A 25,725-nucleotide genomic window follows, 5' to 3' on the forward strand; every position below is an offset into this window, starting at 1 on the left:
AGATTTCTTACTGGCAGGTTCGATCAGCACACAAGTGTTATAGAGATGCTTTGGGAACTCAAATGGGAATCCCTGGAGGGAGGCGACGTTCTTTTCGAGAAACACTATTGAGAAAATTTAGAACACCGGAATTTGAAGCTGACTGCTGAAAGATTCTACTGCTGCTGACATACATTGCACGTATGGGCCACAAAGATAAGAGAAGTTACAGCTCATACAGAGCCGTATAGATAGTCATTTTTTCCCTCGCTCTGTTTGAGAGTGGAACAGGAAAGGAGATGACTACTAGTGGTACAGGGTATCCTCCGCCATGCTCTGTACAGTGGCTTGCAGAGTGTCTATGTAGATGTAGCATCTTAAAACAGTTTGCAGGGCAGGTTGATCATTAATGTATGCATCATGTTCTTACTGTTGGCAATTACTGCGTGTCCCGACTTTATGGTGGATGATCAGCTCACCAAAGACCATAATTGATACCTGCAAAGACCTGGATTTAGAAGGTACCAGTGGCTTCCCACCAGTGAAGGTGAGGATGAGGTGGTGGTGGCAGCAGCAGCAACAGCAACTCTCATCAGCACAGTCAGACATAGTTGGCAGTGGTATTGCGTATCATAGTTATCTCAGTAGACCATGGATGGAGTCATGGGTTCCATCGTGGTACTAAGTGGCTGCAACACTTGAGGTAAAACTGAGAAATAAGCTTTGGAAGTCCGGTTATACACACTTCTTGGGCTACACTGCTAATGTTATCCTTCTGTGGGGATGACTAAATGTCTTAGTTTTGTGGGTTTGTTAGCACTTAAGACTGTTTCATGATGTTGCAATGTCACCTTTTAGATGCTCTTCTCGTACTGTATCAGTAACTGAAAGTTACTCTTTAATTTGAACAGAGTTCTCTTGTGACACTTTGCACAGTCACCTTTATGATGATATCCCTTTTTTTCCCATGTTATTTTGTTATGTTGCTTGCTTAAGATTGTAAATTTGTGGTAAGATCTTATGGGACCAAACTGCTTAGGTCATCAGCCCCTAGGCTTACATACTACCTAATCTATCTTATGATGTGGGCAAAAATGCGCGCGCACACACACACACACACACACACACACACACACACACACACACACACACACACACGAGGGGGGGGGGGGGGGTCGAACCTCCGACGGGGGAGCTTCGTGGACTGTGACAAGATGCCTCAGACTGCATGGTGGCTACCATGCGTGGCGCTTGCTTGAGGGGGTCCATCCGGGGTATTGGATGGGGTATTGGAATAACTTCCATGTTTGCTGCTATTCCATCAGTGATTCTCTCTTGCTGGGATTCTGCCTGACCATTGACCCTTTCTGCTCCGCCTCTGGCATTGCCCGGGAAGTACTTAAACAATTTTTAAAATCCACATGGAATATTGTTATGGGGTAAAACAATTTAGTGATGCAAATTTAACAGCAATAGTTATACAGTGTACAACTTAGTTTTTTCTCCTCCCTCATAGCTGAACCATAAGGCTCTTGTGTTGACTCTTAATCCTGTAACATTACAAGTTCAATCCATCGAATGCATCATCTTGATATTTCTCGATGGCACCACTTACAAGCTAACAGTGTCTTTCATGAGTTTAGAAGTTTAGTAGTAGTTTAAACATAATGTAAGGAAAAGACAGATTGCTACTTACCATACAGGTGATACGTTAAATTCCAAACACACACCATTACACTTACCATTAGCTTTTGGCCATAGTCATCGTCAGAAAAACATCATTTTCACAAGCGAGCACCTCTCATGAACGTATTACCACCAACTCGCTAGGTCAGACCAAAATGCCTTGAGCTACCAGAATTGACAGTTGTGTTGATGAGGTGTGCTTGCTTATGTGAATGAATGGTGTGCGTGTTTCTTTCTCTGATGAAGGCTGTGGCCGAAAGTTTATGTCTAAGTCATTTACTTTTACCTGTCTGCAACCTAACCTGTCTTATTTACGGTGAGTAATACTCTATCCTTTCCTTTCATTGTTGATCTTCCAGTCTGGAGTTTCCATTGTTTGACTTTAAATTAAACATATCACTTATTAATCCCTAGCTATATTAACAAACCTTCACTGGGTATCTTGTGAAAGGTAACTCTGAGTGGTGTACAGGCTCTCGTTTAAAGCAAAAGCAGATTACCCAAATCACAGTCGAAACCCCCTGCAACACTGTAAGGTGTAACAACTTTTAGCCTTAAAGTTGTGATGTTGTTTATCATGATATTCATGCACGTGCTGGAGCATTTGCATTACTGTGATTCATCCTTTTTCCCTCACTACAAGTTCAGTTCATCTAGCAAGCATATGTTGTCTGGGTTCACGATATTAGTCAGGGAGATTAGTTTCTGGGTTGACAGCACTTCCAGCAGCTTTTCTGGCCAATACAGCATAGGTTGTGTCCACTTGTGTATATTCGTACAGGTGACCGTAGCTGGATAGCTGGAAAATGGAGTGTTGTCCTGCAGTGTTAAGTCATACCAATTATCATTACTCTGCTGTCCCACGATTCTATTCTGGTCATGCCCTTTGGTTTCCCATTTTTGAACCAATTTATGATTATTATTTCTGGTGGAAAAAATGTGGTAGACCCAGTGTGTGTCACTTTCTGGAATGGTTTGGCTTTTCACAACAACATTTGAACCTTGCATGCCTGTGCATTGCCAGTGTATACCATTCCACCTGGGGAAATCGTAATTCTTTCACTCTGAAATTCCTGTAATTCTTTGAATGATGTCGGAATGTAGGCTTCTCTCTGCACTATTATCTTTTATATCTGTACCTGTTGGTAAGCCACCTGAGAGAGAAGGAACATCTATTACTTACTCTCCCTCCTCTGATAGGTCTAGCTACATGGAATGAGCAATTCAACCTCAACATGCAATTGATGTGCTCGAAGTGCCTAAGGCATCCTGTGTGCACTTTGCTTATTACTGGCTGGTCCTTTTCTTATTTTTTTTTTAGACTTTGCTTTCTGTACTACAAATGATGATACCACTTGGGGCAGAGCATCCACAGCTCCCTGAAACAGCTTAACATACCCCCATGTGAAGTGTGGAAGTTCCTGTCGGCATATGTATTGACAGGAGATATCATTTTCACCATCTGGTATGTTCCATGGTATTGGGTTAGGAATTTCTTTGGTTTACCCTTAGGCATGTATGCCTTTCTTTACCAAACCCCATTGACCAACCCTGTAATGTCACAACTTCCCTACACATTGTCCTAGCCATTCCTGATGCTCTACAGCCTTCGTTTTGTGCACTCCACTTTTTGCCAAACATATTGCAGCCTTTTTTTTACTGGTTGATCATTGGTTTCAAGCTTTGGGTTTATCACTTTGAAAGACAAAGCCATTTTCCTGCCATATATTACTTGATATGATGAAAGGCCAGTTGCTGTGTGAACTTTAGAGTTGCATGTGGTGGCTATGTGCTGAAAGTAAACATCAGAGTTATGATGATTACTATTCACATAACAGCTTAATGTCTTAGAAATTGTGTGAATGTGAAGTAATAGATGAAACAGTTTCATAAGATCGAGCATAAAATTAGTGCCTATGAAGTGTGAGAAGTGGGTCTATTACGGTCGATGTGTATAGATTTACTGGTGTTCTTTAAGGTCCTAAAATATGCAGTCCTGTCATTTCAAATGGTTTTGACACTTCTTGTAGCCTTTGAAATGAAATGGAAGGTCAGACCATTTTGCATGAGGTATGCAGTTCCTAATGTATTGCTCAACATCCTGCTTCCTAGTCTTGCTTCAAAACTCCTCAGCTACGCATTGGTCAGTTGCTCTGCAACTGCCATGATCTGCCAAGATTAGGTAATGTACTTGTTTCAAAACTTTGTCCCAGAATACTGTGGGTACCATCACATGTGTTTAACCCTAACACTTTGTTGTTGTTCACAGTAATCTATTTTGCATGTGGTTGTGACATGAATGCCTGACAGTCAACTAACTATGCCCTTTGCCACAAAGTAATGGTTGTGCCCAATGCTTGCAGAACTGCAGTTTTCCTGCTTAAACTATAGGTGCTAGTATGCTTTTTCTGTGGTTGGTGCACCGCCTCTTAATTGAATTTGCTTAACCTTAGTGCCCAAGTCTTTAACCTACTGGAAGCAACTATTAATCCTGACAACCACTTTAACATGCTTTGATCAGTCACCATTTAAATTTTTGGTCATAAAAGTAACAAAGGAAATAAGAAATACTGTAGATAACTGCTAACATTTCTTCCTTCGTAGTGGAGTGATTTTGCTTTGCTTTATTCAGTTATTTGGATGCGTATGGTACTGGATGTTCCTCGTTATTGATATTATGGCTGCAAAAGCATCCCACCACCAGATTGCTTGTATTGCAGGACAAAATGAATTTCTTTTCAAAGTTGGAAAATATTAAAATTGGATCTGACATCAGTGCCTGTTCTGAGGTATCAAATGCTGTGGGACATTCGGTAAACCATTCACATTTTGCTCCTTTCCTTGATAAGTGGTTCAAAGGCTCGGCAATCTCAACAAAATTGTTTAGAATTTTCTATAATAATTACAAAGGCCTATAAATTACAGCAGTCATTTCATTGCCTGTGGTGGTAAGAAATCACAAACTGACGACACTGTGAATCAGTTTGTACATCTTCCTGGTAGATCATGTGCCCGAGATAGTGTAATACTGTCACTGCAAAGTGACATTTATAAATAATCAATGTTAGATGTTTTGTTACAGCTCTTCCAGTCAATGTACATTTTTCTCCCTGTCCTCCAAAAACACTGTAATGTCGTCCAGATAGATCATCCATTGTTTTGATGTAAAGCCTTTAAGCAACCCATCTGACAGTCTTTGAAAATTAGCTGGTGTGTTCTTGGGTCCAAACGGCATTCAATGGTATTGGAAATGGCGCCAGGGTACAGTGAAAACACTCTGCAGCTGGTCCTCCAGTGTTAATGAGATCCACTCTTCACACACATTGTCGAAAAATATTTGTACTGGCCCAAATTGTCCAGAGTCTCTGTTAGGTTCGATTTGGGATAAGCATCGGTGATAGTTCTTGCATCGAGGTAGCGGTAATCACAGAAGAATCTTTGTCTAAATGCCATCCAATGATTATAAGGCCAGGACAGTGGGTGCACCCCATGGGCTGTCACCGTGTTCAGTAAACCCATCAGCCAGTTATTGGTCAATAAAGTCTTTCATCAGTGGTTGCATACCTCTCAGAAGACTGTACAGTTTCCTATACGTCGGACAATTGTTTCTCCTCGGTATCCTGTACTGCATGACTGGTGTTTCTGCTAGTGATTAAATAATTGTCTCGCCCTCCTCCATAACATCTAAATTAGCAATTAGTAAACCCTTGACAGTCTCACTCCATCTATGACAAAATTATCAAGACTAACTGGAACCTTGACATAACCATCTATTTCATTGACTCGTACTACAGTTTTGCATACAGAACAGTGTGGCTTCTCCAGTTCTTTATTTCTTTCCAGTGGCTCTACAACACACACTATTTCCTTTAGTAAGTCTGTACCTCCACTAACTCAGACCAACTTCCCATTGCCTGTTGCGTGCTGTCGTGCAAACTTATTTGTGGTGCACATCAGCAGTTTATTTGCTTCCACCTACATGTTTGATGAACCTTGCGACATTGTAATATGTGCAGTTGTTGCCCCTAATGGAAACAATGTCCTATGGAGTTCAATTGCGTACTGCAAAAGGACAGTGTTTGTGTCATATTTATCAAGAAAGTAAAGTCCTAGGATCACACAGTACCCCTCACCGTTTGACAACACTTCCGTAGCTCCTGAAAAATCTGTTCCTACACTAAACCAGAGCAGTGTTGTCCCCAGTGACATCACATCATTGTCACTTACCCCACATAACCTATGTCATGGAGACCTGTCACTTTCTGCTTAAGAGGTTGACTGATAACCAGTGTGAGGACTTGCATCCACCAAAAACTTGTTCCCTACCGTTCACTGTTCCTAGCAGGTAACATGCCATATCTGCATATATTTTTGCTGTCCTCTGTTCTACTGAGAATGCTGTTCGATGGGCAAGGCACCCTATTTCTTGTTTAATGACCACTTACTTGGAAATTGTTTATCAGGTTTTTTGGTTCAGTGATAATGCACTTTAGATCTACTTCTTCACACTCATAACATTCTGGCTGCCATTATTGCTTTCTGGTGTGGTCTGTACAATCACACCTACAACAGTTTACCTCACAGGAGAAAACATTGTCACTCTAAGTAGCAATATTGATTTCTTTCAGTTGTGTGGCAATCCTAATAGCAACAGACAACTCATTTGGTCACTCCAGCGTGACTCTTCTTGACATGGCAGCAGAAAGACCCCCACAAATACATCTGAAGCCCTATTCTTCACCTCATATGTGATGATTCTTGTCAGTCTCTGCATTCTACGTCAGTTCGTAAGTTTGTGTGTGAATTTTCCTAATCTTGTCCGAGGAGGGCTCTACTGATTTGCCAAGTTTCTGCGATAATCTCCTGAGTTTTTACCTAAAAACCCTCATGCTAATTCGTTTATGATAGTGCTGGACAAGTGTGTTAGACAGCTCAGCAAATGTTTGCCCGTTACTCAGCCTCATGGTACATGATGTACATCTTGGCATTGCCCACTAATCATAACCTAGCCATATTTAAGGAATTTTAATCTGGCCAGTTTCATAGTTTAGTTGCATCCTTCAGAAACTAATAAATATGCATTGCATTCAAAGTTGTTTTCCCTGAAAAAGGTGTTATCTAGTTAGCTGCTGTGGGATCAGTGGAAGGCTCAGGTATGTTCAACAAGCTTTTTGTTCACCCTGGGTCAGATTCTCCTTGCCCAACAATGATTTTAATGCTACTACTTTTGTTAGTAATGCTTCATTCAACTCTTTCTGTTAGGCTTTAGTTCCCAGCAAAACAGCTACCTGCCTGTCCAAGACTTCAACAGTATTGTGTGAAGTTGCCACACGTGTTTCTGGCAATTTGTGTAACCTCCATCTGATGTTATACAAGAAAAATAAGGAAACTGTACCCAAAATGCTTAAACAAGAGACAAACCATATTAATCATTGTGCCCAGTTGGATTCTGTGCACTGCTGCACCACTTGGTCAAACCTTATAAACATTTTACATATAGCTGACATAGTCAGAATACACGGCAACTTGTGTCTAGAGAAATTGCAGTATAGACACCTCACTGGCTGCAAGTAAATTTCCCTACAGCTTCCACATCACTGAGCCAGGTCTGCAGGCTTCTGCAGTTTAACAAATGACACTTTGAGTGCTGTGGATGCCCCTATGAGTCATTTCCAACAAAAGACAGTCAATGAATGAAAAGCCGCTCCAATTGCTTTTCTTTTTTATAACTTTATTAAGTTCATATGGCCAGTTTGGGCATTTATATTGGGCCATTATCAAGTGTATCCCAAAGCTATGCTGTAGAGAAACGTCAGGTTCTAAAAAAAAAGTCACTCGCTGCAAACTGTAGCATGTGAGCTGAAAGAGGAGCCAGACAGTTGACATTCGCTGCTAATGCAGTAGATGTGTGGGTGTGATACCTGGCGTAGATTTTCCCCACTGCTGGCAACCACTTTCTGACACCAAATATAGGGGACTGGGAATGTGGCGTCTACAATCATCAGGAAAGCATTATGCAGAAATCGGTGGCGTGGATTTGTCAAATACCCGAAGATGCTGGTGAGACATCATTAGAATACACATTTATTGATCAGAGGTACACAGTTGCCTTTTTATTTGAGGTTGCCAGCAGTGCAGTGGGCAGAAGGGGAGCAACCATGCTGGGATGGACTGACACAAGCGTGTCTTGCCACAGTGAAAGATCTGCCTACTCGGAGCCTCAAGACATCACAGTTAGCTAGCCACAGCATGGACAGTGTTGCCCGTACTCTGTTCTGCCAAGGCAGCCAACAGTTCTGCTCAAGGTGGCTGTAGTTGTGGAGAGTTAAGTCATGGCCTCCATGCAAGAGACCGCCTCACAGTGCTGAAGTTAGCTTGTAGCTGTGAGGTGGAGCAGCAATTACTGCACTTCCCCAAAACAATGGTGGTTAATCAACTTATCTAGGGCCATCAGTGAGGAGGCCTGCAGAGGCCTGGAGTTGGAAGGAGCCGAAGTCTTCCCATCAGTGAAGGCAAGGGTGAGGCGGCGGGAGGAGCAGCCCTCTGCAGTAAAGTCCATCAGACATAGTTGGTGGTGGCATCATAGATCATAGTCATCTCAATATAAAGCTGATTGAGTGTCAAAAGTTCTGGATCAGTACTAGTTGACTGTAATGCTGAGCTAAAACTGAGAATTAAGATGTGAGAGTAAGGGTATATGTACTTGTCAAGCTACACCGATGACATTATCCTTCTGTGGGGCTGACTGAATGTGCCCTGGTTTTCTGATCTTTTCAGCGCACTTTGTCACTTCTGCATGTCACAGCTTCGCTTTTCAGTCACATTTTTTTGTGTCAGTAACTGATTAGTTATTCTTGCATTCGATCTGGGCTTTCTTTAGAGACTTTAGGGAGTCGCCATTATGGCTGTTGTCCTGTCGCCATGTTATTTTGCTACATTGCTTGCTGGAGTGCTTGGCCTGTCCAAGGCTTTGCAATAGCTTCTGTGTTTGCTGCTACACCATCAGCGCATTCTGCCTGGCTGTTTACCTACTCTGCTCTGTCTCTGGCATTGCCAGGGAAGAACTAAAAATTAGTTTAATAGCCACCTGGAATATTATCCTGGGCTGCAACAATATGCAAAGTGTACCAGCTTTTTTATTTTTTCTATATCTACATGTCTACTCTACGGTTCACACTGAAGTGCCTGACGGGGGTTCTTCTAACCACCTTCAGATTGTTTCTCTACTATCGCACTCCCTGACTTTGCATGAGATAAAATGAACAGTTAAAGGTTCCTTATGTGCCCTGATTTATCTTATTTTACTATGATGATCAATTCTATGTGTGTATGTTGGTGACAATAAAATTTTTCACATTCAGAGGAGAAATTTTTCTGGAAAGCTCTTATCGTAACAAAAAAACTCCTTCGTTTCAATGATTTCCCTTTCAACTCGCTGACCATATCCGTGGCATTCTCTTCCCTATTTTCTGATAATACAAAACAAACTGCCCTTTGAAATTTTTCGATATCCTCAGTCAGTCTTATCTGTTAAGAATCCTATACTGCACAACAGTACTCTAGCAGAGGATGGATAAGTACCATGTAGGCAGTCTCTTTCGTAGATATGTTGCATCTTCTAAGTGTTCTGGCAATAAAACATAATCTTCGGTTTGTCTTCCGCACAACATTATTACAATGTAAGTTGTTTGTAATTACTAGGTATTTAGTGAAACTAGTGGCCTTTAAATTTGTGTAACTTATTTTGTAACCAAAATTTAACTGATCTCTTTTTGTTCTCGTACAGATGACCTCGCACTTTTCCTTAGCGAGACAGTTGCCATTTTTTACACCATACAGATGTCCTGTCTGTCATTTCGCAATTGGTTGTGATCTTCTGATGACTTTGCAGATGATGCAGTCATTTACAATCTAGTAAACAGGCGAAGAGTGGTACTCAGATTGTGTCCTAAATCATTTATATAGATTAGGAACAGCAGAGGGCCTATAACACTTTCTTGGGGAATGCCAGATATCACTTTTGTTTTACTGGATAACATTCCATCAGTTTGTATGAACTGTGACCTTTCTCACAGGAAATGACAAATCCATTCTTATAACTGAAGCAATAATCCATAGGCATGCAATTTGATAAGAAATCTCTTGTGAGGAATGGTGTTAAAAGCCTGCTGGTAATCTAGAAATACGAAATCAATTTGAGGTCATTACTTCATGAGAACAAAGCGATAGTTGTGTTGCACACAAGCAATATTTTCTGAATCCATGTTGACTGTGTGTGTCAATACACTTACCTTTGAAGTAATTTATGTTTGAACACAGTATATGTTCCAGAATTGTACTGCAAATTGACAGTAGTGACATGGGTCTGTAAATCAACAAATTCCTCCTATTTATTTTCTTGAGTATTGGTGTGAACTGTTCAACTTAGTCTTTCCGTAAGAATCTTTCGTCAAGTGAGCAGTTCATATGACTGCTAAGTATGGGGCTACTGTATCTGCATACTCTGAAAGGGACCTTATTTGTATACTATGTTGACTGGAAGAGTTGCCTTTATTATATGCTTTAAGCTGCTTTGCTACACAGAGCATATCTACTTTGAAGTTACTCATGTTGTTCTCGATTTGAATACTAGAATATTTACTTAATCCTCTTTGATGTCTGACAACATCGACTGCAAATAAGAGATTCGTTTAAGCACTCTTTCCACTCTCGAATGGCGCGTGGGAAAAAGGAACACCTAAATCTTTCCGTTAGAGCTCTGATTTCTCTTATTTTATTATGATGATCATTTCTCCCTAACTAGTTGGGTGTCAACAAAATATTTTCGCATTCAGAAGAGAAAGTTGGTGATTGAAATTTTGTAAATAGAGCTCGCCGCAAAGTAAACCGCCTTTGTTTCAGTGACTGCCACCCCAACTCAAGTATCATATTAGTGACACTCTCACCCCTATTGCAGGATAACATGAAATGAGCTGCCCTTCTTTGCACTTTTTCGATGTCCTCCATCAATGCTACCTGGTGAGGATCCCACACCACGCAGCAGTATTCCAGCAGAGGACGGCCAAGTGTAATGTAGGCTGTCTCTTTAGTGGGTTTGTCACATCTTCTAAGTGTTCTGCAAACAAAGTGCAGTCTTAGTTTCACCTTCCCCACAATATTATCTATGTGGTCTTTCCAATTTAAGTTGCTCATAATTGTAATTCCTAGGTATTTAGTTGAATTGACAGCCCTTAGATTTGTGCGATTTATCGTATACCCAAAATTTATCGGCTTTCTTTTAGTACCCATGTGGATGATCTCGCACTTTCCTTTGTTTAGTGCTAATTGCCACTTTTCGCACAATACAGAAATTCTCCCTAGATAATGTTGTAATTGGAATTGATCGTCTGATGATTTTACTAGAGGGTAAATTACAGCGTCATCTGCAAACAGTCTAAGGGGGCTGCTCAGATTATCACCTAGATCATTTATATAAATCGGGAACAGCAGAGGGCTTATAACACTACCTTGCGGAACGCCAGATATCACTTCTGTTCTACTCGATGATTTACTGTCTTATCACTATGAACTATGACCTCTTTGAGAGGAAATTACGAATCCAGTCACACAACTGAGACGATACTCCATATGCACGCAATTTGATTAATAGTAGTTTGTGAGGAATGGTATCACAAGCCTTCTGTAAATCTAGGAATATGGAACTGATCTGAGATCCCTTGTTGACACCACTCATTACTTCATGGGAATAAAGAGCTAGCTGTGTTGCACAAGAGTGATATTTTCTGAATCCATGTTGGTTATGTATCAAGGTGATGCATAATGTTAGAATACAGTATATGCTCTGGACTCATATTCGGGAGGACAACGGTTCAATCCTGCATCCGGCCGTCCTGATTTAGTTTTTCTGTGATTTCCCTAAATCACTCCAGGCAAATGCCAGGATGGTTCCTCTGAAAGGGCACGGCCGACTTCCTTCCCCATCCTTTCCTACTCCGATGAGACCGATAACCTCACTGTCTGGTCTCCTTCCCCAAAAAACAACAACAACAACAGTATATACTCCAAAATGCTACTGCAAATTGAGGTCAGCGATATGGGTCTGTAATTCAATGGGTTACTCGTATTTCCTTTCTTGAATATTGGTGTGACCTGTGCTACTTTCCAGTCTTTAGGAACAGACCTTTCGCCAAGTGAGCAGTTGTATACAATTGCTAAGAAAGGCGCTATTGTGTCAGCATACTCTGAAAGGAACCTGATTGGTATACCATCTGGACTGAAGACTTTTCTTTCTTAAGTGGTTTGAGTTGTTTCGCAACACCTAAGGTATCTACTTTTATGTCACTCATGCTAGCAGCTGTTCTGGTTTCAAATGCTGGGATATGTACTTCATCTTTCGTGAAGGAATTATGGAAAACTGTATGTAGTAATTCCGCTTTAGTGGCACCATCATTGGTAACATTTCAATCGCTGTCACGCAATGATGGTATTGACTGTTTTTTGCCACTGGTGTACTTTACATACAACCAGAATCTCTTTGGGTTTTTCTACCATATTTTGAGACAATGTTTCATTGTGGAAACTATTAAAAGCATCTCGCATTGACGTCTGCAGTAGATTTCGAGCTTCCGTGAAAGTTAGCCGGTCTTGGGGATTTTGTGTTCTGAATTTGGCGTGCTTTTTTCGTTGCGTCTGCAACAGTGTTCAAATGTGTTTTACATACAATGGTGGATCAGTCCCCTCTCTTATTAACTTCTGCGGTATGAATCTATCTATTTCTGTCGATCTTGTATCTTTGAATTTGAGCCATATCTGGTCTACACTTCCATAATTAGCTTGTAAGGAATGGAGACACTCTTAGGAAGGCATCAAGTGAATCTTTATCTGCTGTTTTAAATAGATATATTTTGCATTTATTTTTAGTGATTTTGGTAAAGGTTTTGAGCCTCGCTACAATGACCTTGTGTTCACTAATCCCTGTATCTGTCATGACGATCTCTATTAGATCAGGATTATTTGTGGCTAAGAGGTCAAGTGTGTTTTCGCAACCGTTTACAATTTGTGTGGGCTGTGGGCTGATGAACTAATCGTTCAAATTAATTCTCAGAGAAAGCATTTAGCACAACTTCGGAAAATGTTTTCTGTCTACCACCGGCTTTGATCATGTATTTTCGCCAACAAATTGAGGGTAGATTGGAGTCTCCACCAATTATAGCTGTATTAGTGGGGTACTTATTTGTAATGAGATTCAAGTTTTCTTTGAACCGTTCAGCTATTATATCATCTGAGTCAGGGGTGTCAGTAGAAGGAGCCAATTATTATTTTGATACAGCTGTTGAGTATAACGTCTACCCATAGTAATTTGCAGGAACTATCTATTTCAACTTCACTACAAGATAAACTACTACCAACAGACACAAACACACTACCACTTACTTTATTTAATCTATTCTTTCTGAACACTGTTTCTACCTCTGTAAAAATTTCAGCAGAATTTATCTCCGGCTTTAGCCAGCTTTCTGTTCCTATAACGATTTCAGCTTCAGTGCTTTCTGCCAGTGCTTGAAGCCTTGGTACTTTTCCAACACAGCTACGACAATTTACAACTACAATATCAACTGTTGTTTGGTCGATTCTCGTCGTTTCTCTGCCCTGTACTGGAGCCCATTTTGATCTTTCCTGAGGCTGGCTAACCTAAAAAAACTGCCCAGTCCACGCCACACAGCCAATGCTACCCATGTAGCTGCCTCCTGTGTGTAGTGGTCACCTGATCTATTTATCGGAACCCGAAACCACACCACCCTATGGCAAAAGTCGAGGGAACTGCAGCCTGCACAGTCGCAGAACCGTCAGAGCCTCTGAGTCAGACCCTCCACTCAGCTCTGTACCAAAGGTCCGCAGTCGGTCCTGTCTACAATGCTGCAGATGGTTAGCTCTGCCTTCATCTCGCTAGCAAGACTGGCAGTCTTCACCAACTCAGATAGCCTCCGGAAACCAGAGAGAATCTCTTCTGATCCATAGCGACACACGTCGTTAGTGCAGACATGAGCCACCACCTGCCATTGGCTGCACCCTGTACCCTTCATGGCATGTGGAACGACCCTTCCCACATTTTGGATGACTCCCTCGGTATGCACACGGAGTGCACATTGGCTTTCTTCCCATCCTTAGCTGCCATATCCCTAAGGGACTCCATCACCTGTCTAACATAGGAGCTCCCAATGACAAGCCATCCCACCTTCTGTGCTTGTCTCAAACTCTCAGGAAGACTGGCCACTGCCGCAACAAGCGATGCCGCCCTTGCTGGCAGTATTTTCAGCAGTGGGCAGTACCTCAAACATGTTACGGAGGTGTAAGGGTACAGCCTTGCAGCTAGCACCAACTTTTGCCTTCCGCCCAGGGATTCGTGACCCCGCCATGGTTCGCCAATCACTGTCAGGCAAGTGTCGACTGGCAGGGACGTCCGAATCCGAGGGCGCAGTGGTAACAGAGATCCCACGCAATGCTACAGGTTCCATTGGCGCCAGAGTGCTCACCTCTGGAGGGAGGGAGGGAAAGCTGATAACTTAATGTGAACTGGAATGTTTGTGGGCACCTGTGAACTCCAAATATAAAAACAAACTGGAGGGAAATAAGTTGGCTTTAAAGTCATATGCGTGATGTGGAAAAGAAAAATGGTGTCTTTATTGACATCTTTTCACTGTGAACAACAAAGAGAAATGAACAAAACTGGGCGTGACAATTGTCTGCTGCAGGTGCAGATCTCCTAAGAGATATTATCTTTGTAAATTTTAGGGCCTACACAATTCAATAATTATTAGAAATCTGTAGCTTTCATTGGAAAAAAAAAATTATGAAATAGCCCATATACCATTTCAGCTTTAAGGTCAGACATTAATTTTGTCCCACTATATTGCTCATAACTTTTTTTAAAAAAGAGAGCTCATCCACCAATGTCATTACCTCCTCATTTTCTTCTGATCATCATCTTCGTGCAGTAAAATAAATGCTTCACATGTGAAGACTGAGAAATCCTCTTCTTCCCTCGTAATGTCAGCCATTGAAATTGTAATTAAAATGCTATCTTATAACAATAATAATATGGGAGCAATGTTGGCAAGTTATCAGAGGTAATTGTGATTCCACATGGCTGAACCCCTTGGCCCCAAGCCTTTCGTTTGGTATGGATGAGAAGGAAAATGCCAATGCATTGGCATTCAGTGTTCAGCCAAATCCAGTCACAGTCCTTAGTTGGCCTTCATTGGCTTACAGTGTACGTGACCTTACACTACCTTGACTACAGTGGATTTTATATCTTGCTCATATTAATAGTTAACAATAGGATCTGCCTGTCATGGTCTGAGAGGTCATTGACTGTTATTTTCGTAATATAATTTTGTTCAATAGACCTTTCTACAAAGATATTATCAATGACTGTTTGTGAACAATTAGCTACCCTGGTTAATAAGTGTACAGCAGGACTTAAGTTGAATGGTAGTGTTACTGACTGTAATAAATTCTTACTGGAAGAATTTTTAAGAAAATGTACTTTAAAATCACAACCAGTATTTCTTTGTTTTTTGCCAAAGAAGCTTAAACGTCATTTATAAATAGATTTAAATTACCTGCACGTGCTTGGTGTATGCTTACTGTCATGAATGATGTATTACAAACTTTTATCGCATATGCTTCCACGTGTTGTTCTCTGTTCTTAAATTCATGACAATTCCTGGAGAATGTGTGATATGCCCCTTACCTGTTAATGCACATGGGCACACGTATCCTGAAGTCTCATATCTTGAAGTTGTGAAATATGCTGTTAACTGGTTCTCTAAAGGATAGTGCCAAATGTAGATCTCATAAATGTGGATTTTAAAAATGGGTCCTCCTACTTTATTCACACTATTTTGTTGTTGATGGCCAGTTCTAGTTTTACAGATCACAGTTTAAACAGGTGAAGATATGCACATATCTTCCTCCATCAATATATTCAGAAGAGAAATTATTCAAGCATTAATCAGAGTTGCAGTATTTGTTGAACTTCACAGCACAATTAGTTTCATGTTCCACAAATCATTTTGCATGATAAATTGTAATGCTGTGAAAAGTCATATTCATATCCCAATTTAATTTATTAATATGGCTACATGCTGAAAATTTGTAAGTTTTTGCACTTCACATTATTAGAAATTCTTCTGCAGGATAGGAGTAGTTGTCAAGGAGACACTTTTTGAGTTTATACAGTAAAAGGCATTTAACAGCACACACAGTATAACTTGCATTACAGTCACTGAAATTAATGACACTGTTCAGTAAATATTAGTTATCAAGCATTAACACTTTGAAGTTATAGATACGAAATATAGATGTCACACAGATGTCAGAGCATGACTTTTCACACAAGATGTTGTATATTGGATAGCTCAACCAATAATTTCGCTCCAACCAACATAGTTGCTTCATGTTTGCTTGTCCAAGCCGACATAGAGATGTTACTTGGTACTTCGTCGGTTGCAGATTGGCTAGGGGAGGGATCACTATTGGAGAATGGTTTGATACAGTGATCACTGATAGTCAATCTGGTGCAAATATTTTCATATGTGCATAACTACTGCACCTTTCATCCATTTGAAGCTTGCTGAATTCATACCTGGGACACCTTCTAAAATATTTGCTGTTGACATTTCCTTCTATTACCAATTTAACTATTCCTTGATGTCACAGGATGTGTCATGAACACATCGCTCCTTTTAGTCAAGCTGTGCCATAAAGCTCTCTCTTTTCTCAATTTGAACCAATACTCCATTAGTTACTCAATCTACCTATCTAATTATTTGCATTCTTTTGAGATATTTGAAACAATTCTATTCTTCTAGTCTGTACTATTTATTGTCTAACTTTCATTTTCATATAATGAAGCACTCCAAACAAATACCTGTAGAAAAGACTTCCTAAAATATTTGTGTTCATTATTAACGTAGTAAGAAAAATTTCTTGAAAAAGATTGTTTTCAATCTAAATTTTGTGTCCACTCTTCTTCTGCTATTGTCAGTTATCTTGCCGTTCAAATAACAAAAAGCAGCTATTACATTTGGTACTGATGTCCATCTTAGAACTTCTTTTCAAGACGTTATCCATTTTGTTCAATTGATCTTTGATGTCCTTTGCCATTTCTGACATGATTACAATGTCATTGGTTAACCTTAGTTTTATTTATTCTCCTGGAACTGGAATTCTTTCCAAATTTTTCCTTAGTTTATTATCATGTCTTTTGACTCTTAGATATACAGTCTGGTTTCCATACAAGTTGTAAATAACATTTTACTACTTGCCTTTTATCCCTGATAACTTGAGAATTGGAGAGTGTATTCAGCATTGTCAGATCTTTTTCTAAATCTACAAATGTTATAAATGAGAGTTTACTTTTCATCAACCTATTTTCTTCGATAAGTCAGTATTTCTTCCTGTGTTCTTAAATTTTTCTAGAACTCGGAGCAATCATCCCCTAGGTTGGCTAACACCAGTTGCTCCATACTTTTGTAGCCAGTTGTTGGTATTTTACAGCCATGACTTATTAACTGATAATTTAGTAATTCTCCTGCCTGTCAGCACTTGCCATAGGAGTATCAAAACATAACACTTTTGTGATGGAGCCTGGATCCCACTGACTCATAGCCAGTACGTGAGACAGACTCGGGCTGAGTTGCAAAAGTGTTAAAATATACTTACATGAAATCATTGTACTTGTTAATCTGTAGAATGAAAGAGTAAATTTAAAAGCAATAGAGTAAAGACAACACATCATAATGTCCTGTTACTTCTTACAACCACTAAAGTAAAAAAGAATGCTTTCTAGCAATTTACTCTTTTCTACGTGGTTAGGGCAGCATAAACCCTTAATAGATTCATAATAGATTCATTTACTACTCATGACTGCGAATTTTTATGAATTTTTTATACCAGAAAATTACATGAGGGAATGAATGTGTGGGGATGTCTGTTAGAACGCAACCTTAGCAAAGTTTTATTGTATACAGCTTTGATGCTTTTTTTCAAAAATTGTTGTGAATGATTGAAACGAATTTCTCATGAATGTATCTCATGACATTAGACTGGGAGCAATGTAATATTTGCCTACCACTTTCATGAAATGTCCGAACTTTTTACTGCAAGAATAGTGGCAGTCATCTTAGGAATGTGATAGTTGAGAGGCAGTGGATTAGAAATAATGTGCTGAAAAATCAAAGTATCCAAGTGAATATTTTAGGGGGAAGATATCACTAATAGCAGTACCATGTGCCAGAAATTTAGTCTTTATACTCCTACTTTGCAGTACATGGCAGAGTAGGCATAAGTGCAGCATTCTGGTGCTTCCTTTACTATTCGGACATCTGCTCTTTTATTAGAATTCCTGTCACCAAGAATGGTAGGATATGTTGAATTTTTTTCATATTTAATGACGCAGATGGGATTAGATTAGACCCTTTTAAGGAAACTTCTCTTCTTTTTATGCTCTAGTCATAGAAAAATAGTGTTACCTTTTTTAAATACTATTGAGAATGATAATCTGTTCTGTTAGTGAGCCAGAAAAATTATAAACTGAGAGTTTTTGAACCTCAGTATGTAGTAAAAAATTATATATAATGTAATATATTTTAATGCAATACAATATAATGTCGTAACAGACTTTTAGCTCAGTATGTTAACTGTGGGAAAAAGGTTCAGATTTTATAGAACTGTACGGAAAGGAAGCTGAGAGTTATCATTGTGCTAATGTAAAATAGTATGTACATTGTACTTATGAATGCCATTTTGTTATTGTAAGGAGTGTAATTTGATTTTGTTTCCAGTTGGTGGGACTGACAATTTTGGTTTTTACTATTTTACTGCTCACTGACAAGACATCATACCTGAGCATAACTGAAGATGATGGAAATTATTATACAGGCTTATACATTCTACTCGCAGCTGGTGCACTAATATTTATAGTTGCATTTTTGGGCTGTTGTGGAGCATACAGGGAGTCTCCTTGTATGCTTGTATCGGTAAGTTAGATCTGTTTTTGAGTATATCTCTGTCTCCTTTTCTGTTTTGCTATAATGTGATCTGCTGGATATACTCCCATAACAGTCACAGTTGATTATGCTAATATAATGAAATTGTAAAATAAAAACTAGTTTCTTGTTGGCTGCGTATATTAAACATCGCTATGATGCTCACATTGATAATAAAACAAATCTATAACAAATATACTTGTTAACGTATGTCTCCCCTTTGATAAGAGTTTGACAGGCAATGCTCAATAACTGGTTAGTACGGAATTTCCACGGCTTCATGCTAAGTCCTACTCATGGCTTTGGCCAGAATCCATTTACTATTAAACAATTTGTGATGTGTTACGTCGTAGATTAACTTGGAAACATTTATTGGTGGACCTGACTAATCCTCTGCTCTGCTACACTATTAAGTCAGTCTAAATAAGGGTTACCAACTTTGCTTCGACCCACGAGACTGGGTTAAAGGTGTCACTCCTACCGAATGCCCTGTAGCAGTCAAACTATTTTGAGACACTCTGCTCCGTCTGCCTAGTTTGGGAAACATACACTGCAAAGTAACTCTGTAATACACACAACTGATTTTATCAACTCAATAATATACTCCAAAAACAAAACAAGATAACAGTTCAAAAGTAAAAAATGCATAAGGACAAGCAAAAAGCCACACTTAAAGTATCCACAGAAACACTATCTTCAGCTACCTAACGGCTCTATGCTCTGCAGCGCATCCTCTTCCTACTGAGCACTTGCACGCCCACTAAACTGCAAGACGTGCCTGGAAAACTGGCAGATTAAGCAGAATTTCACACTCGCACAGAGGAATGTATTAGAACTTCTTGAAAGCTTTCCGTACTGGGAGAACAACTTTATTGATCACTCACAATGAACTTGATAAGCTCAACACTCTTGAAGCATCACTTGTTCCCCAAACAGCCCACTACTTGCTTCATTCATTCCCAACAGCTTTGCACCGACTCCTCAGTTTTGTGAGTTCACAGTAGTTCCACTAAATTCTTTTTAAAATGGAGCTTACGGCCTGAACTTTTGATAAGTTTATTTTCAATAGGTGCTGCAAAACATGCCATCATGAGAAATCTCTTAAGCTAGGAAAATAGGCAGTCACTACAATTTATTCAACAGGATTACAGAAAGAGCTATCCATTGTCTCCAGGTTTTACAAAGCCCCTTTCTCCCGGATAGCAGAGACTGGCTCTGATGCACACCGTAGCCAAGTGGACAAGTCTCCAGGTGCTGTGAAAGATGGTGGGATAGAAGTTGAGAATCTGACCTTCACCGATAAATTTAATTTCCTTGGCAATTTCCCAGTAGGTCTCATTCTGATATGACTTCCCCAGAATTGTATTTTTCAAATAATACAGAGTTAAACTGCTTTAGATAGACAACTGATTAAGAGTCATCAGAGGTAACTTGGTGACAGTCAGTGTATTTACATGCATCACATCATAGTTGGTTGTTTGATGAATCAGCTGCACACCAGCTAAGGATATTATGTTCCTCCAATCTGCTAGCCTTCAATTTCCTTTACAACCAAACTGTGTGGAGTAGTGGATGTCCTGAGTTTACTTATGAGGTAAAAATAAGAACCAAAGGTTAACAAGCAAATGTATTATGATGAAGCAGTGAAGATAATTATAGCAATATATTTCCACTTTTAGCTGCAGTGTTTTCCTCAGTCATGAATAAAGTTATTGTAAAGTTACATAGCCCAACAGAGATATGGTCCTGCTGCAGCAAATGCTGTCTGCACCTACACAGGTACCCACAAATTAACACATGCAGGTGCCAGACATAATTTTACAGACTGCCAGCAATGAAACCAAAGTCAAATGGCAAGTAAAATGCATAAGTTCAGGAGCCTCTGCAAAATGGGAATATTGCAGCAAAGGAAAAAGGATTTGTTGTTGTAAGTTATCATTTGGAGATAGTGGCAGAAGTTCCAGAGTTCATTTGATCTTTCCATTTCAACAACCACAACGCATGAGTCAACTGGATGGATCTTTGGCAAAGCCAGGTAACTGATGGTTACTGCTTTACCAAAGGGAGAGTGTTGTTTACCTATCCCAGTAAAGCAGCTCCGATAGTTGAGACCTTTGCTGACTAACATTTAGTGGTGCACAGGATTCCAGTTTCTGACATTGTACAAAAATCCTCAAAGAGAGTAATCTGAGTGTCCTTCAATTATCAGGAAAGATTTTTACTGCTTCAGTAAGTTACCACAGTGTAGCCTGATGTTGAATTGGAAATCTGGTTTGGTTTCTTGGAAGTAAGAGAGTAATCATCAGCTTCCAAAGTGAGTTCAGTAGGTACTCTTATAATCTAACTCCAGTAGAACCTGCATGACAGCTGTCTTTCCTGTAGGAGCAAAGTGTAAAGTAAGTCTTAATAAGGTTGGAGGAACAATACTGGTGTCAACTTGATTCTCAGAATAATTTGTTTACACAGCTACTTAAAGTAATTATTTTGCTAGTGCTTATTTTAAATTAATTAACTGGAATACCATATCGTTGTCAAATTCTTTCTTTTAAACAGTTTGTAACCAGTGTGTTATAACTAGGAATAGCACAATAAATACATCACAGTTCTATGGTTTATTGACACAACTCTGATAAAAATAATTCTGTTAACAAGTGCCAAGTTATAGATGAACACTTTATGGAAAATTATATAAATTGATGGTGGTTATACAAATGTCCAGGAAGTGTTAAGTGAAATGCAGAATTCTGGCAGAAATAAGAAGTCTGTTGACATACTAAGCCAAGGGAATGTTGAAATGAAAGTTCCAGTATAGCACTTGGATTCAAAGTCCAGAGCACAGCTGAATCAACATCGAATAGCAGGTCCACTACAGAGTAGTGCTTCAGAGTTGTAGAGTAGAAACATAGCATGATGAGAACTGGCTTGTAGGCATCAGGAGCAGTGTTAAGTAAGGTTCCATAGTTAATGGAGCCGGCGGCTGAGGTCGCTGTATATCTTCGGTGGTGAGTCGCTGTGTTCTGAAGTGTGTGCACAAGAAGGCAGCCGGGGATGTTAGCAGCGGGCCGCGCACGGAAAAGTGCGGCGAACGATGTATTTCTCGGCCGCATGCAATGGAGTGTGCCACTGCTCGGTACAAAGATGTGATAGTGGTGGATATCACACCCCTTCCCCCTTGGGGAAGCATCTGCTGCGAATGAACGGCACATTAATAGGATCCTCCTCAGAGTCCTCAGCAGCGTTGGTGAGTTGGGGCACAGGAGCATACGGACAAAAATGCCCTGGCCGGGGCAAAGGTTGTACGGTGTGGGCCTTGACAGCGGAGCTGGTGGAGCAGGAGGAACCAGTGGCATGTCTTCATCTTCATCTGGAATTACTTGTGGTCCGGGAAGGGCAGCTTCTGGGGCAGGATGACATCTGGGGTAGTCGCTCTTGTTGGGGTGAGGTGTTGATCAGCTGGCTGTGGGCAAAATGCATGTATAAGTCTGGTGTTACTGTGGCTGTATGGGTTGGGATAGGTTAGGAACTAGGTGACTGGTAATGGTGGGGGACGGAAATGACTGTTGGGGAAACTAGTCAGGGACAAAGTTGATTAGCATGTCACAGAACCTCCTGGTCTGGAAACTGCACCCCGAAAACCTTCTAGCCCCGGTGCTGCATGATTGTTTGTGGAATCCAGGCTGGTCACTGGTGAAATCCTTTCCCCCAAACCAAGGTCCCAGGGCTGAACTTGGGTGCAGGCAGCAGTGATGCTGGCTGTGGTGTTGATATGAACAAACTGAAGATGGTCCGGGCTGAAATCCATGGAGAAGCACTGCAGGGCTATTGTCTCCGATGGGTGTGGACCTTTAATTGCTCAACATAAAAAAATAAAATAAAATAAAATTAAATTAATTAATTAATTAATGATGCATTGGTGGAGTGATCCTGGAGGTGTTTCTTCATCTGAGTTTTGAAAGTGCGAACCATTCTCTTGGCTTCTCCATTTGATTGTGGATGGAAGGGGGGTGTTGGAATGTGGCAAATGCCATGCTGGGTACAGAAACCACCATACTCCTTGCTGCAAAATAGTGGACCGTTGTCAGTTTCCCCTGCGGGCCTGGGGGTTAGAATAGGCCCAAGGTATTCGTGCCTGTCGTAAGAGGCGTCAAAAAGGAGTCTCGTACCTTTCGGCCTTTATGTGGTGGTCCCCTGTAGGGATTGACCTCCATTTTTCAAAATTTTCCTGAAGAGCAAGTCAATTGGAGAAGGATGCCTTACATGGTGCATTGTGTCCATCGTGCATTGAGATCTTTAGCCCACTTCTCGTCATGGCATTGCAGTCCCGCTCATCCTTCATCTCTTGAGCGAGGACATTTTCCTGGCTGTGTTTTCCTCCACCCACTATGCAGTGTCATTTTGTGTGCCTACGAGGACCATGGAATTCTTTGCACCTCATATCCAGCACGGTAGCCAGTCTGTTGTGGTGGGGCTGCCATGTACCCTGTTGGTTGTAGCCCCTGACCACACAGGGATCACTCTGCTGATGGCTGCGCGGCTAACTCCCCACGTATGCCATTGAGTGGATGCCCATCTCCCTGGGGCATCAGGACTCCCGGAAATGGCCATTGTGTCAGGTGGCCCTTGCTGAGGCTGGGTGGTTGGAGTGGGTGGCATCAGGGCGGATGACACGCCATGAAGCGTAGTACGTCATCTCTTGCTGGTGTTCTGCCGCCAGCAGTCTCTAAGCATGCAGTGTCCAACTTCAATGCTAAGAAATATGACCCCAAATCGTTACCATCGCAGGCCACACCATGGGAGGAATGCCAGGCTAAGGATGGCAGTGCAGCTTATTCGCCCTGGTACCTTGTACGTACGAGACTTGATGGGGAACCTTTCATGTCAATGAAGCCTCAGTTTTTTGTGGAGCATTTGGAAGACAAGTTTGGGAAGGTGGAGGCCTTGTCCGAAATGCAGTCTTGATCAAAACAGCATCCTCTGCCCAGTCAAGTGCATTACTCACTTGTGACAAGTTGAGGGATGTTTCTGTAACCATCACGCTCCCATAAGAGCCTAAATATGGTCCAGGGTATTACATTCCACAGGGACCTTCTTTTGCAGTCTGACGACGAGCTGCATGCCGATTTAGAGCAGTGAGGTGTTCATTTCGTCCAGTGCATCCATCGGGGTCTGAGGGATAATCAGGTTGCCACCAGTGCTTTCATCTTGGCGTTCGAGGATGACACAATGCCTGTGAAGGTCAAGGTGATGGTCTACTACTGTGATGTAAAGCCATATATCCCTACCCCGATTCGGTGCTTTAAGTGCTGGAAGTTGGGCCATATGTTTTCCTGCTGTACTTCCAGCGTCACATGTTGAGATTGTGGACATCCATCACATCCAAACACTCAGTGTTCCCCGTCTCCCATCTGTGTCAACTGCAAGGAGAGCATCATTCACCTTGCTCGCTAGACGGCAGGATTTTACATAAAGATAGGAAAATCGTGGAATAAAAGATATTGGACCAATTGACCTACACTGAGGAACTTTGAGTGCCTTGGCTATGACATCCTCTTACGCCGCAATGGGAACAGTTGTTGCCCCATCAGTTCCCCACATTCCTGTTGCCTCTCAGAACCAGAAGACTACTTCTGTCCCCTTGACGGTGGGGGGCACTTCCCTCCCTGTTGCTCCCGCACCACCTACTTCGGTAGCACCCCCTCATCGCCCAACCCACCCCACCCCACCCCACCCCATCCCACCCCACCCAACCAACCATCGGGGATATCAGTCCCCACTTTTGAGCCAGAGAAGCGTAAGTCTTCTTTGGCTCCTCTCACTAGGAAGGGTTCCCTTGGGTCAACCCTTTCCCAGATTTCTGCTAGTGGGAAAGATGACACCCACCAGTGGCTGAAGAGCCCAAAAGCAGCTGGTTGTAGGGCTTCACGCTCATCCTCCGTCCTGGAGACTGAATCAGTGAAGTCCTCCCAGCCAAGGAAACACAAGGAGCAGTGAGAGAAATCCAGAAAGAAGGTCCCTAAGATCAAGGGAATTGCAGTGGCACCCACACCACCGCTACCTATAAGCTCTGAGTCTGCGGACAAGGTGGAGAGTCTGGTGTCTGCTGAGGACCTAGATCTTGCTAGACCCTCGGACACATTGGATATAGTCTGCTCAGGTAAAAAGTAGATGGCAACAGGTGACCCTGAGGAGTAAACTGCCTCATTGAATGTTCCATGCCTTCCCAGTCTCACGATGATGTCATCCTCCAGTGGAATTGGGGCAGTTTTTCCACCACCTGGCTGAGCTACGGCAACTGTTAAGATTTACACCATGCTTTCTGCATGGCCCTCTGTGGCCATAAGGTATACTACATGGACCATAGCGACTATAATTGACTGTCAGGTGGAGTTTGCGTTTTTGTCCTAAACTCAGTCTGTAATGAAACTGTGCCCCTTCAAACCCCTCTTGGAGCTGTGACTGTCAGAATAAGGATGTCACAAGAAATAACTGTCTGCAATGTATATCTTCCTCCAGCTGGAGCAGTATTCCTGAATGTATTAACTGCACTGATTGATCAACTCCCTAAACCTTTTGTACTTTCGGGAGGTTTTAATGCTCATAACCCCTTGAGGGGTGGCACCGTGCTTACTGGCCAGGGCAGAGATGTCGAAACTTTACTGTCTCAGTTCAACATCTGCCTCTTAAATACTGGGGCCGCTACACATTTCAGTGTCTCTCACGGTAGCTACTCACCCATTGATTTCTGAATTTGCAGCCCAGGACTTCGTCCATCTATCCACTGGAGAGCACATGATGACCTGTGTGGTAGTGACCACTTCCCCATCTTCCTGTCACTGCCCCGGCATCAGGCTCCCAGGCGCCTGACCAGATGGGCTTTAAACAAGGCGGACTGGGAAACTTTAACCTCTGCAGTTACCGTTGAATCTCCCCCCACACGGTAACATCAACGTGATGGTTGGGCAGGTGACAACAACAATTGTTTGTGGCAGAAAACACAGTCCCTTGCTCT

The 25,725-nt window shown here is 41.4% G+C and overlaps 1 protein-coding gene across 1 annotated transcript in view; it reads left to right on the forward strand.

Annotated features, from left to right (window-relative positions):
- LOC124555201 (CD82 antigen) overlaps positions 1–25,725 on the forward strand; it is a 94,501-nt gene that overhangs the window by 27,863 nt on the left and 40,913 nt on the right. The window contains exon 2 of the mRNA XM_047129046.1: positions 18,513–18,707. Within this exon, the coding sequence (XP_046985002.1) occupies positions 18,513–18,707 (195 nt within the window). The remainder of the gene's footprint in view (positions 1–18,512; positions 18,708–25,725) is intronic.

Source organism: Schistocerca americana, chromosome X (genome assembly GCF_021461395.2).
Source record: "Schistocerca americana isolate TAMUIC-IGC-003095 chromosome X, iqSchAmer2.1, whole genome shotgun sequence".
Taxonomy (NCBI): domain Eukaryota; kingdom Metazoa; phylum Arthropoda; class Insecta; order Orthoptera; family Acrididae; genus Schistocerca; species Schistocerca americana.